Source organism: Gymnogyps californianus, chromosome 3 (genome assembly GCF_018139145.2).
Source record: "Gymnogyps californianus isolate 813 chromosome 3, ASM1813914v2, whole genome shotgun sequence".
Lineage (NCBI taxonomy): Eukaryota > Metazoa > Chordata > Aves > Accipitriformes > Cathartidae > Gymnogyps > Gymnogyps californianus.
The window spans coordinates 111,835,331-111,850,076 of NC_059473.1; the positions used below are offsets into that span (position 1 = coordinate 111,835,331).

The 14,746-nt window shown below is 41.4% G+C and overlaps 1 protein-coding gene across 2 annotated transcripts in view; it reads left to right on the top strand.

The window, feature by feature from the left end:
* ATP6V1C2 (ATPase H+ transporting V1 subunit C2) overlaps nt 1-14,359 on the top strand; it is a 28,570-nt gene extending 14,211 nt beyond the window's left edge. For both annotated transcript variants that reach the window (XM_050893595.1, XM_050893594.1), the window contains 7 exons: nt 9,344-9,442; nt 10,542-10,610; nt 11,557-11,649; nt 12,079-12,172; nt 12,482-12,579; nt 12,988-13,117; nt 13,951-14,359. In XM_050893595.1, coding sequence (XP_050749552.1) covers nt 9,344-9,442; nt 10,542-10,610; nt 11,557-11,649; nt 12,079-12,172; nt 12,482-12,579; nt 12,988-13,117; nt 13,951-14,046 — 679 coding nt within the window. In that variant the 3' untranslated portion in view covers nt 14,047-14,359. The remainder of the gene's footprint in view (nt 1-9,343; nt 9,443-10,541; nt 10,611-11,556; nt 11,650-12,078; nt 12,173-12,481; nt 12,580-12,987; nt 13,118-13,950) is intronic.
* Nucleotides 14,360-14,746: the final 387 nt, after the last annotated feature.

The window sequence follows — 14,746 nt, forward strand, 5'->3', positions numbered from 1 at the left end:
GCAGTTGCATTAAAACAATGGTGCTTTCACTCAACTATGTCTTCATATCTACATGAACCAATCCTCCCTCTTCTATTCTGTTTTTACTCACACGAATCACATTCACATTTCTCACAATCCCCCATTTTCTTTTCGATTGCATTGATTCGTGTTTTGGTTTCTAATCTTGTTAATACCTGTTTTACTAGAATTAACTCTGGATCTTCCTTTGTTTTGACTACCATTAGGGAATGTGTTTTCCCTTTTCCTTCCTTGGGATCAATAGGCACAGCCAATATTTGTATTCTTTATGTAATCGAGTGTATTAATTTAATAAAACACGGTATTAAACACGGGATAATCAATAATCCGCCAAATATTCCCAAAACTATTATTCCAATCCTGGTGAGCCAATCATTGTTGAAGAGGTTTTCCCACATTCCCCCTAAATTTATCCCGTTCCATGTTTGAACTGGGACATGTGCAATTTTCTTCATTTCTCTTATAAGTTCGTTTACAGCTTTCCCTTCATCATCAATTTCTAAACAGCAATTACTAAGGTTAAATTTTCCACACACACCTCCTTCCTGTGCTAACAAATAATCTAAAGCTAAGCGGTTTTGATATAAAGCGGTTCTCATTTTTGTATTTTGTTTTGCAATTAGTCCTAATGTTTCTCCAGTCTTGTTTACAACTATTTCTACTACAGCTTGTAATCTTATAATTCTATTAAGCATATATATTGGAGTTCTATAGCCCCAAGACCCGTCTTCTGCCCATGTAGCAGGACCATAGTAGGCAATTATTCTTTCGGGCGGCCTTTCATTGTCCGCCCAATTCCCTATTTGTAGATTTCTTTTTTGCCGCCTTTGCCTTAACTCATCCGTTTCAGCATACACTCGGACTCCCAATCGTTCTCCTCGGCTTATGGGTAACAGGAAAAAACTAGGTCTTATAGTTCCTAATACACATGATCCTGTCCAATTTTTTGGCAAATATGCATAAGCTAGTTTGCCACAAATCCAATAATGTCCTTCAGGGGTTGGCCAACCCTTCGATATGTCTCGCCCACTAGTCCATTTCGTAAATTGATTATTGATTTTTAGTGGGCTTCCCCACTTATCCCAGTTATTCGTTGTTTCATTCCATAGGTAACCTCCTTCACATTCCAAGTGACCTACTTGCTTTCCATTATCTTTTAGGTTTTGCTAACAACTCCTTCCGATTATACTCGTTTGGAGTACCCATCGTTGTTTCCTGTTACCTGTTCCCGTTGTGTTCCATACTTGGGAATCACTTATGTTGCTCTCCATAGCTTCCCATGGCCATTGTTCACCTTGATTTGTTCCACCACAAACATAACAGTTAGTTACACTTAATGACTTAGCAATGTTTTCAGCAAGATTTACAAATAGATTTTTAGCTACTGTGGGGATTTCATATTTCACTCCTGTCTCCATTTCATGGTAGAATGAGTTAAATAATAATCTGTGTTGTACTGATTCTTTTGTCTTCTCTTTAATTTTAATTTTAATTATTACACCTGGATCCTCTCCAGGTCCATATATCTTAAGTCCAATTTTGGTTACCTGTTTCTGCTTCCAATTTTCCAAATTTATAAGGGTTAAATTTACCGGATTACAGGTACGAGTTGTGCAATTACTTCCTGTTTCTATCCTCGTTATTAAAGCTTTTAGATCCTTACATTGATAATCATATCCCCAACCTGTAGTATCCCAACATACGCAAGACCAGTCCCTCCTTCCACATAGATGTGCCGACTGGTACCTAGCTGTTTGACTTGGTACATAATCAGGATTTATTGGACATTGATGTGCACCTGGGCAAATATATTTTGGTTGATTACTGTAATATCGTCTCCATTCTAAACTTCCACAATTAGTATCTAGATCATCATCTATAACGTCACATGCATCAAAAACTATTGAAACCGGCGTACTCAAATCGGTTATGACCTTACTTGTTCCGATTAATCTACCTTCCTCTGAATTTGTCTTCATTTCTACCCAATATTGATAAGGGAGTTCTGTGGGATCATAGCATACAGTTCTATTTCCTTCGTTACATAGGGCATACTGGGTCGAATTATGAATACAGTTCCCATTTTTTTTGCCTTTGCAGTCATAGATAGTGTGATAAACCAAGGTTTGGGAGCTTATTTTTCCCCTCCTAGTGGTCATCACACATAGACTGCAGTTATTTGTTGTGGCCAAAGTTAAGGAGTTTACCTCAAGTATTATCAAAAGAGGTCCGGACAGGGCCATAGTTTTCGGCAGTCACAGCCCAAAGGGGTTGCAGCCCTTAGCAGACTTCTACAGCCGCAATACCGGTTCCCACTCCGGTCTTGCCCTCTTTCCTTTTAGTATCGGGTGACTCCTTTAGATCACTTTGAAACCAAAGTTGGGGCTTCTCAAACCCCTTTAGTCACTTGTACGCTATGTTCCAATAGTTAGTTTAATTTTTGATTTATAATTTAGAGATTGACCCTGCTCTTATTCTATTATTTAATATTTTCACTGGTCCCTCTTCCACGCAAACTCTTTAGCACACTTGGCCAAAACCCGATACCAATCGTTCTCAAATACTTCCCATGTTTCAGGTAAAAGCAATTCCCAGCCGCAAAACAGTTTAAGAATTTCGACTTGTCTTATTTGTTCCCTTGTAGGGAGTGAATTAGGGTTTCTGCACTTTTTGCAGTATGGTTGTTTGTTAAATGATAGACAAGACCATTTTTGGTTACAATTCCAGCATCTACAGACTATCCAACATAGGTGACCCAAATCAAGGTGTTTAATGCATGGGATTTCAGGTGGGATTATTGATCTAGGAAATCCCAGTATTTCTTTTCTAAATCACAGGCCAAGGGAAAAATTTTTGGGACTCCCGTGATTTTATAACAGCCTGCTCCCCCTGTTAGTTGAGGTATTCTTTCTTCCCTCCAAGGAATAAAGTATACCTGTTTCACCTTACATCCCCGTGGTATTTGGAACCATGTATAAAGACTTTTTCTAACTTCAATTGACATAAATTAATCCAGACAGAGTTTGCCTGGTTTAAAGGAAGCTGTCCATAGGTCCAGTCTTCTTTTCGTTGTCTGCATCTTCAGGTTCGTCTTATGGTTAGCTTAGTCTCTCCTGGCTCTGATGTTACCTTCCACTCCTTTATTGGACCCTTGACTCGCGATACGTGGGTCCACCCTTTTTCCGCAGTTCGGACAGCAGTATCTGTGGTTAACAGAACAAGAAAAGGTCCCTCCCAAAGAGGGGATAAAGTTTCTTCTTTCCATGTTTTTATCAACACCCTGTCCCCAGGCTTCAATTTATGGATTGCAAATCCCAGGGGTGGTGTTTGAGCTAACATTCCTATTTCTCTTAATTCTCTCAACCTTTTTCCCAAAATAATTATATATTTCTGAACATCATGATCTTCTACTATATTATTTCCAAGTGGCATCCCCTGAGAGTAGGGCATGCCATATAGCATTTCATAGGGTGATAATCCAGTCTCACTATGAGGTTTTGTTCTTATATTTAGAAGTGCCAATGATAGGCATTTTGTCCAAGGCATCTGTGTTTCAATCATTAATTTGGCCAGTTGTTGTTTTATTGTTTGATTCATTCTCTCTACTTTTCCCGAGCTTTGTGGATGCCATGGGGTGTGGTATTCCCACCTGATACCTAAGGATTGACATAGCAGCTTTATTATTTTGGAAGTAAAATGAGTGCCTTGGTCAGAATCAATGTACTGGATTATCCCATATCTAGGTATTAAGTGTTCTAATAAAATTTTCACTACCATTTGTGCTGTAGCTCGTGTCACAGGGTAGGCTTCTACCCATTGTGTTAAATGGTCTACTATTACCAATAGATATTTCAACCTTCTGACTTCAGGGAGTTCAGTAAAATCAACTTGTATTTTCTCAAAAGGTCTATAAGCTGTTCTTCTTCCCCCTGCTGCCACTTGTCGAAACACTTTCTTGTTTACTCTCTGACAAGTCAAGCAACCTTGTGTAATCTGTTTAGCTATTTCAAAGATTCCAATACAGCCAAATTGTTTAAGAAAATGATCGCTTAATGCTCTTGTACCCCAATGTGTTTGTACATGTAAACGCTCCAAAATCTGTCTAGCATAAGCCTTTGGTAACATTTCTCTGCCATCGGGCAGTGTCCATTTTCCTTGTTCGAATTTTGCCCCTATTTTCTCAAATCTGGTTATTTCCTCAAGGGTATACTTCTTTTCACTTTCTCTTTCCTCCTCACTTGTATCCTCTTTTGTTTGTATTATATTAACCCGAACAATCGGAGCCCTTAAAGCTGCCTCCTGGGCTTCTTTATCTGCGAGATTGTTTCCCCTAGTCTGATAATCTAACCCTTTTTGATGTCCTCTTATATGTACTACCGCTATCTCTTTTGGTTCCCTTAACATTCTTAAAATTTTTATTATTAATTCTTGATGTATTAGATTCTTCCCTTGAGTATTAATTAGGCCTCTTTCTTCCCCTATTTTTCCAAAAGTGTGGACCACTCCAAATGCATATTTAGAGTCCATGAATATTGTTCCGCTTTTTCCCTTAAATAATTCTAAAGCTCTGTATAGAGCATATAACTCACAAGCTTGAGCTGACCATGCTGGACTTAAAGGTCCTGATTCCACAATCTCTAAATCTTTATTTATTATTGCATACCCTGATTTTCTTTTCCCTTCAACTATTCGGGAAGATCCATCTACAAACAATTTTTCTCCTTTTTCTAGTTCAGTTTCCTTTAAATCTGGTCTCACTTTAGTTTGAACTTCGATTACTTCTAAGCAATCATGTTGCAACTTTTCTGACGGTTCTCCAAATAAAAATTGTGCTGGACTTTGAGCAGAAGTAACTTTTAGCTCTAAATCTGGAGAGTTAATCAATATGGTCTCATACTTTAAAATTCTGCTATCCGTTAGCCATTTTTCAGCTTTTTGTTGGAGAACTCCCCTAACATTGTGTGGGGTAAATACCTTCAAAGGGGCGCTAAAAGTAATTTTCCTAGCTTCTTCTATTAATAGTGCTGTAGCAACCAAGGCCTGGAGACAAGCAGGCCATCCTCTACTTACTGGATCAAGTAATTTAGACAAGTATCCTACAGGCTTTTTAATCCCTGCCCAGTCTTGAGTGAGAACTCCATATGCTGTTTGATTAGATGTATTTACAAACAGATAAAAAGGTTTTTCCAACTCTGGAAGGCTCAACACAGGTGCTTCCACAAGTGTCCTTTTAATTTCTTCAAACTTTTTATCATCTTCCACATACCACTTAAACTTATTAGTCAATTTCTCATATAGAAATTTTACCTTTTCACTATAGCCTTCAAGCCATGGTCTGCAATACCCTAATAATCCCAATACTTGTCTTATTTCCTTTTTAGTTTTTGGGGGTCTCAGGGCTAAAATCCCAGATATTCTGTCAGGGTCTAATTTCTTTTTTCCTTCACTTAACCAATGCCCTAAATATCTCACTTCTTGTTCTGTAAATTGCAATTTTGACCGGGACACCTTTAATCCCTTTTCTCCCAGGAAATTTAATAGTTTAATAGTAGCCTTTCGGGTTTCTTTCTCAGTTTCCCCTGCTATCAATAGGTCATCTACATATTGTAATAACTTTACCTCCCTGGGTATAGTGAAATCTTGTAAAATTGTTTCTAATGTTTGTCCAAACAGATTAGGTGATTCTGTAAACCCCTGTGGTAGTACGGTCCACCTCAATTGTTGTTTTCTTCCTGTTTCAGGATCCTCCCATTCAAAGGCAAAATAATCTCTAGATCCTTTATCTAGGGGGCAAGCCCAAAAAGCATCTTTCAGATGTATTACACTATACCAAATATGCTTGGGAGATAAATGACTCAATAAAGTATAAGGATTAGTTACCACAGGGAATTTGGTAATCGTTCGTTGATTTACGGCCCTTAAATCTTGTACCATCCTATATGACCCATCGGGTTTCTTTACAGGTAGGATGGGTGACATACACGGTTCTAAACTCCCTTTTTTTAAAAGCCTGTCTACTATAGGTTTCAATCCTCTTCGACCTTCCGTCGGTATGGGATATTGTTTGATTCTAATTGGACGATGTGGATCTGTTATTTGGACAACTATTGGATTCATATCTATCTTCCCAGTTTCCCCTTCCTGATACCATACTGAGGGGTTGATAACTTCTTCATCTGCTTGTGTTAAAGTGTATAATTTAACCTGTAGTTTGTCCCCTTGACTCTGAATACTCAAATTTAATTTCAGAATTAAGTCTCTTCCTAACAGATTATATTCTGCTTCAGGAAGCAAAAGTAAATCATTCAAGCAGATTTTCTTTTCTGATTCTATTTCTACATCTTCTAGAATAGGTACCTTAAAAGGCTCCCCTTTTGCACCAATTACTGACATGTAATTTTTCCCTTTTTCTATGCCTTTTGGAAGTTTTTGAATCGTTGATTTCTCAGCCCCAGTATCTACTAAAAATGAGTATTCCTCTTTATGGGGACCTATCAACAATTTTATCAAGGGCTCTGTTGATGTTGAAGTCCCCAAGAGATATAGCCCCTGACACCCCTATTCTTCTTTAAGCATTTGCTCATCCTGTTTTCGCTTACGGCAATTCTTCTGAATGCGTCCCTTTTTGCCACAGTAATAGCAAACAGAAATAGTTGTTCTTTCTCGGCGGGGTGGTTCTTGGGGAATTCTGTTCACCCCTCTTTCTTTCCTTTCCCCAGATGAATTCTTATTTTTCTGACTCTCTCGAACAGCAGCTACGAAAATTTTTGCTTTCGCTTTTTGTTTTTCTTCATCTCGTCTGACATAGACTTTTTGTGCTTCCCTGAGTAACTCCTCTAATCCCTTTTCTTGCAAGTCTTCTAGCTTTTCTAATTTCCTTCTTATATCTCCCCAGGATTCGGCCACAAATTGTGTTCTGAGGAGTGCGGTTCCAGCTACTGTATTCGGATCAATTCCTGAATACATCTGCAGACTCTTCCTTAATCTCTCCAACCACTCCGTGGGAGATTCATCCTTCTTTTGCTGTTCACTAAATGCTTTATTGATGTTTTGTCCTCGTGGAACCGCCTCCCTTATTCCTTGTATGATTAACGTTCTTAAATCCCTCATGTTCTGTCTCCCCTGGGGTTGTTGATGATCCCAGTGAGGATCCATTTCTGGTCCGCTGGGGGTCCTGCCTGATTCTGTCTTTCCCAAATTCTCATTCCTGCCTGTCTGATCATTCCCTTTTCCTCAGTAGTAAATAAAATCCCTAAAATGGACTGCATTTCTTCCCAGGTATAGGTATTAGGACCTAGGAATTGATCTAGTTTTTCGGTCACTCCCAGTGGATCATCTAATAAAGTCCCCATTTCCTTTTTGAAGTTTCTCATATCTGTAGTACTTAGTGGTACAGCTACAAATCCAATGCCTCCCTGATTTCCTCCAAGGGGTACTTCCCTTAGGGGATATAAAACAGTTCCTTCAGAAGCGGCAGTTCTACTTCGTGTACATGCAGCTGGTGGTAGATCTGATCTGGGAGCTGTCGGCGCCGGAGGAGGGGGCGGCACCATCACCGGGTGCAGAGCTGCCGGGGGTGGATTATACGGTGGTGGTACGTTATCTAGCGGCTCCCATTCATCATTATTTTTTCCTTTTTCTTTCTCTTTCTTCCTCCTCAGGCTTTTCATCTGCCTTTAATGCAAGTATCGAGGCAGGAAAAGGACATGAAGTCCTAATCCATAATCCTGCATAATCACTTTCCTCTTGACTAAAAGGTTCCTTTGTATTAACATATATATTTAAGGCTTGGCAGACCCAGTCCTCAAAAGATCCAAAAACAGGCCAAAAAACATGTGGTTTTAAAGGCTCCTTCGGCCACCCTACCATACAATATTGAACCATTTTTAATTTACTTTTTCCTTTTCTGGGGCCCCTATTATTCCAATTTCTAATCATTATCCCTAATGGACTTTCTAGTGGTATGTCTGGTAATTTGCTCCCTTTCTTCTGGTCCTGGGTCTTAGATTTTATTTGGCCCATCTAGGAATTTTACCGTGGCAATTCCTACAGCCCTCGGTTACCTTAACAAGAGTGTCTTGCAGGGGGCTTAGGACCTATCACCCGCCCACGAATCCTATAGGAATCGCTTCGGTCCTTCACCGGCCAAGTCCCTCGCGGGAGATTGGAACCGCGGTTAGAAGACCTCTGCACTCGCTTCGGAACTATGTTCCGTCTCAATCACACTCTTCACACACAGGCAACCGAATCCCACCCAACCGAACGGTATACGCCTTTAATACTCACGACTCCGTCGTCTTTGTTCGGGTCTTCGCACGCAGAATTACGGGCAAAATCAACTGCCGCAACCGGCAAGGGAGCTCCAAAAATCGAATTCTTTGCTTGCCTCTATTCAGGTTCAGGATGGCCTTGGTCCTGACCCGACCCGAACAGGAGCCACCAAATGGTGGGGCGCCCCTCCTAGATCAAGTCAGAATTCAGGAACCAAGACCATCCCGGACGAGCCCCCAAATTGTGATAAACGACCGAGTCCCGAAATAATACGTTAACAGGAACTTGGTTTATTCGCTAATAAACCAAGTTCCTGTTAACGTATTATTTCGGGACTCGGTCGTTTATCACAGAGCTGAAATGAGCATGCCTGGCACCAACTCCACTGAACCCAACCAGAAACCACAGAAAAAATACTTCCAGGTGGTGGTTCAGAGTGAGTTTGTGAAAAAAATGCTATCCCTCATGGAGACCTGCTCAACATGGGGACAGCAGTGCCCACGAGGGTCAGCAGAGCCATATCACAGTTCCATCTCCCCCTCTCTCTGCTGAGTTCCTATGTCCATGCCTCACCACCGCCAGCCAGCACCACTGGCCTGTGCTTCCAGCTTGGTATAGACAGTGTTAGACAGATTTGTCTCAGGCTGTGTGCATGTGGATAATTATGGGCAGGAGGGACAAGGGGACATTAGCGGCAATGACCAGGAGCGGGGTGGTAACTTCAGATGTGCACTTCCCAAGCATCTACACCCTTCACTGTAGAAACAATAGCAGCAGAATGGTGTAATTTCACATAAAGGGCATAAACTAGCCTAGTGCTAGTCACCAATATTCTGCCATTAGTATTAGCTGCTTTTTTATCCTTTTTAGTTGCAGTAAAAATAACTAAATTACCATTCTAGAAGTGTAGACGTGTCCTTTAGCCACCTCCTCCTGGCTGCCGTCTACCCCAGTATACACTATTAGCAACTATACCCACAGCACAATACCTCCAGTGTGCTGCTGCTGGGTTCCTGCTAGTGTTAATTTTTCTTTGTCTTCTTCACTGTAGGGGAAATCTGCTGACTCGGACCCTAGCAGACATTGTGCATAAAGACGACTTTGTTCTGAATTCCGAGTATCTCATCACGCTGCTCGTCGTGGTACCAAAGTAAGGCAATAGTGCGTTCACACACGCTCAGTGTGGCATTGAGTTTCAGGCCTAAGCACCGGATCCAGGCGATACTGGCTCAGGTTGGGGCAGCTCATCAGCGCCGTGGCTGGGGCACGGGTGGAGCTGTTAGGAAAGAGGAAAGAACAGTTTCTGCCAAGGGTGGTGCTGGCACAAAAGAAAGAGGCAAAGACTGCTCTGGACTCGGAGCAGGACAGAATCGGGATGTAGGTTTTCAATGGTTAGAGAGTGGGTTCTCAAACAGCCTCCTGGTAGGAATAGTACGAGTTTAAAAAAAGAGAAAAACAGATTCTTACTGGAGTTTAGCCAGTTTATAAAAGGAATTAGACCTGTCAAACTCACAAGGCCTCTGCTGGCCATGTATTCATAAGTGCCTGCACGTAGGATGACTGCCATCGCCATCAGTTGTGAAGTTACGCGATGTCCTTCTCAGAAGCCTACAAAAAACTTTTCCTCTCCGTATAGCTCTATCCCAACACACACATACAGTACCATCACTTTTCTGTCTGTGAAAACCATGTTACAAAAAGCTATCTGAGGTAAGTTTGTTGAGTTTATTATCTGCACATTCTTTCAGATTCCCCCTATAAACAGACTTCTCGCTTTGCAAACTCTTACCATCCCCTTGACCCCTTTCTCCCAGTGCTGGCACTTGTCATGTTTGCCCTGTAGCACCAGATCGGCTCTGGGATTGCACATAGCAGATGTACCACACCTACCCGTGGATCAGGGGCAGCTTGTGCAGGGGTCCTGGAGCATGGGATGCTGTGTGGCAGCCTGGAAGTATGTGCCAAAAGCCACATTCTTCCCACCATCAGCTTCCTGCTCTGGGCCCTTCCTCATGCCAAGACCCGAAGTGAAGACTGAGGGTGCAGCATGGAGGGAAACATCTCCCTAGCTGGTGACTAGGAGAGGAAAGGATAGGAGAGGCTTAATGTATCTTAATCACATAAAGCAGCATGAAGAGCTCCAACCCTTCTAATCCTAAGCCATTAGCTTAATTAACTATATTTATCGACACATTTGCTTTCTAGTATATAGTATTTATTTAATGTGCTTTGTTTTGTATTGCTCAAAGGTCAAGCTACGTACAGTGGCAGAAGACCTATGAATCTCTCTCTGATATGGTAGTGCCTCGCTCCACCAAGTAAGTGAAATTCCAAATTAGGGTCCCTGTTTGTTTCAGAGATCCCTGCCATATTTCAGGCCCTCAAATTGCTGCATCCTGGAAGGAATCACTTGTCTAATGCATGGGCTCCATGTTAACATATAGATTTGCCCAGTTTCATTCTCAATTGAAATCAGAAATTACTCTGTTGAAGGGAAGTGCAGATGAAAGAAAAAAAAATCATCCCTGTTTTTTTTTTTTTTACAATTAGCTTGTTGTTCCCTTTTCCAGTAATCCTTTCTACTTTCAACCAGGGCCTTTGCTTTTTGTGTAAAACAGACAAACAATTTGTTACAGTAATCCAGGCATAATTCAGACACATGCAATCACATACAACTTCATGGAAACTACTTTTTACAAAGATCAAACACTGTCTTTGCATCTTTAATTGCTTCCTGCTGTAGAATAGGATAATTCAGTGTACTATCATTTGCATTAGCAAATGCCATATTAACTTATCCTTTCACCTGGAGTAAAAAATCCTTGCTAGGAATTAAATATTCCACTGCTCAGCTCACACAGACCATGAGGTCCAGTCCAGGGCACAAGAGGTGACACTGCTATTACCTGAAATGAAAGAAGTGGAAAGCACAGAGAAAGAAGAAAGCTGTTTGCTACTGCCTGTCTAAAAAACACAAGTGCATGGAAAGTAGGGGAACATTACCAGGAAACATAGAAAAATCAGGCAGGCAGAATGTGTGTGTACTATGATGGGTTCAGTAACTTAACTCATGGGAGTTTCACACTGGAGATAGCATGGCCAGTGCTTATAAAGTCTTTGTTCCCTATTTCAGTCACAGCAGTTCTTGAAAAGCAGGGTGTTGTTCCATATCATAAATGAAAAAAAGAACTGCGAAAAAGGAAGGTAAAGAAGGCATGAGGGATTTGCCATGTCAAATCACAGCAGTGGATTTCCCTCCCACAGAATGATTGCTGAGGATGCAGAGGGAGGACTCTTCACCGTGACCCTATTTAGAAAAGTGATGGATGACTTCAAGGCTAAAGCCAGGGAGAACAGGTAAGAAGCACTGATTGCTAGGCATGGCAGGCTAGCAAGCAGATGATGAGGATAAGGTGAGGCTTGTTCTGTGTGCAGTACAGCTGAATCCATCACTGGTTTTTAGGACTTCTTTACTGTTTGGGCTGCTGCTGGCCCTAAAGCCACTGAGAAAGCAGGGTGGGAAGGAGCTGTGGCAGCAGATAGAGTGATCCTGTTCTTTAAGCGCCAAACTACAGATCCTGGAATTGTCCTTCCTGCTCTCATGCTACTGACAGCAGGAAGCTTGCTTTCTGGGGGTGACTTCAACTCCCACCCTCCACATACTTTAACTGGTTAAATGGCTAGCAACTTTGAAACATCCCACACCTGCTTCTCCAGAGGCAAAAGAAACGAGCGTGCATATTGCTTGGACTATGGCTTGTGAGAGCAAATGTCATTCAATTGTAGGTTCATGGTTCGAGAATTTTATTTTGATGAGAAGGAACTGAAATGTGAAAAGGAAGAGCTGATGAAATTAGCTTCTGATAAGAAACAACAATATGTAAGTAGCACATCAACTTGATGGCCCACATAATGACAGCCTTTGCTACTGGCGTGCCTAAGCACCTCTCACTCGGAAATGGCTTTATGGTTCCAACAGATTCCTGTGAGCTCCATTTAGCCCAGAAAACTGGGGCACAGAATAGATAACACAATTTGCCCAAGGTCACTTGAATTTCTGATAAACTGGGAGCCAGTAACAGCCTGCCTGAGAATTATCCCAGCAGCCCATGATGGCTTCAGTGGTGTTAGCTACGGAGCTGCTTCACACAGCGAGGGGATCACAATACTGTTGTATCTGTTCTCGTAGGGCCCGTTACTGCGCTGGCTGAAAGTGAACTTCAGTGAAGCATTTGTGGCTTGGATTCATGTGAAAGCCTTGAGAGTTTTTGTTGAATCTGTCCTGAGGTAAGTGGGTAAACATGCAGTGCCGGCAGAGACTCCTGTAGAAGTCAAAATGTACAGCTCTCTTCCTGGGGCAGTTCCTTTGTGGGAGGGAACATCCCTTACACACCTCATTACAGGAGCTCACAGGAGACAATACAGATGACCACAAAAAAGGTGACATACAAAGTTGATGAAAAACAGTTCTTTGGGGGCACTTACAGGGAAATGGAAAACAGAAAGACACTGTTTAGTTGACTTTCAGCTTCAAAAAGAAAATGCTTTCAGATAAGGAGGCAGCACACCACCGCTGAGATTGTTTCTGCAATGCACCATCAGCTAGCATGCCAGGAGACTGAAGAGGGAGAAGGGCAGGAGCGGAAAGGTGTGCCCCTTCCCATCAGATGATCGTGTATGTTGATATGTTTCAAGGTATGGCCTCCCAGTGAATTTCCAAGCAATGCTGCTGCAGCCAAATAGGAAGTCTGTAAAACGCCTGAGAGATGTCCTGAACGTGGTCTTCAAACACCTGGATGAAGTTGCAGCAGCAAGTATAATGGATGTATGTATTTGGACTGCAAGCACACATGCTGTAGCTTGTCTCAGCTTAGCCAAATGAACACTTTCACCATCCAGGGGCTACAGCACCCATCTCCTCACATCTTGCAGTGCTAGGAGCCCTGCATGCAACTCTAATTCCTGGTAGTTACAGATTGGATTAGGGTAACAAGTAGGCTCAGATTATGATGGAGGTGCATAGAGATTGCTTACATTTTCTGTTGAAGCATGTGATATTTAGAGCTACCGGACTGAAATAGGTCTGCTCAATTATGGTAGTTCCTCTAGGTAAAAAACTTCAAGTCTTCTATAAACATTCAGATCAACACAAGCAAGAAAAATGAATTCAAAACTAAATGCTAGGACTGTGACACCTCCATCCCCTGTAAAAGGCTGTCATTGACTAAATACCTCAACCTAGGCCTTCAGCAAGCAGCAGTACTTCCTTTCTCCCTCCCTATATCTTGAGTGCACAAACAATTTAGGATAAACCGATTAGGATAAACCAGTAGGCATTAAAACAGCCTAAAACCAGCAAGCATAAGATTCCCAGTGCATGAAGGGAGGAGAAAGAGATGAGTTGCTCTAGAAGCACACAAAAATGCTACATGTTCATAAAGTTGGAACCAAACATGAATTTTTGATGCTAACTGCATTAGGCAGCCTGAAAACACCAAGGAAACACCAGATTCTCAGTGGTGAATTCCCCATCCTAAGCACACCAAATACAAAACTCCATTCCACCCGTGGAAGGGGAGTGCAGAAGCAACCCACTGTAGCTTGGAACTGTGCAACTGTTTGCTTACTGGTGCTAAGTCATATTGTTTCCTTTTGCAGCCTGGCATGGACATCCCTGGTTTACAACTGAGTAATCAAGAATACTATCCTTATGTCTATTTCAAGATTGACCTCAGTCTTCTTGACTGCAGTTAAAGAAGAATTGCTCAAGCATCATCTACTTTTCAAGACCCTAATGTTACAGTAAAACAATCTCTAGCTGCTGAAAGTCAAATTAAAATGCAGATGCTGTAGCAGGATAATTGCATAAGCTCTTCCTACCACTTCCAGTAATTTTTACAGTGACTTCAGTATAAATCTCTCTTGTTCGTAGTTTTACAAAAACATATTTCAGAGACAGGAGGTACTATGGTAATATTTTTTTATTTTGTTAAGTTACAGAGACGGAATATCTATTGGACTTGAAATAAAACAATTTAAAAAGTGTGGTGGCTAATGGATCTACTAGGTGTATACAGTCCTGTTTTTCTAACAAAGCAAACAAAAAAAACCCCAGAAAAAGTAGAAAGCATCAGAGCAAAACCTTAAAAGTTTTTTAAATTAAAAAAAAAAAAAAAAAGAAAAGCTTAAGAAGAAAGATCCTCAAAATTGCTGTGGAACTTATTGTAGTATGACTTATAGTCCCAAATACTCATAAGTTTAGTTTTTGCCAAGACACTTCAGTTAGAACAGTTCCATTAGATCTCATCTGCTGGGGTGACTTAGAGTTGGAGCTCATTTCCTGCACCAAATCAGCAGTCAAGTTACTGTTGGCTACCCGTGGTTCTTACACTGCCTTTCATAGGGATGAGCTACAGGCGATCTCTTACAGACACGAGATGACAAATATTAAGTT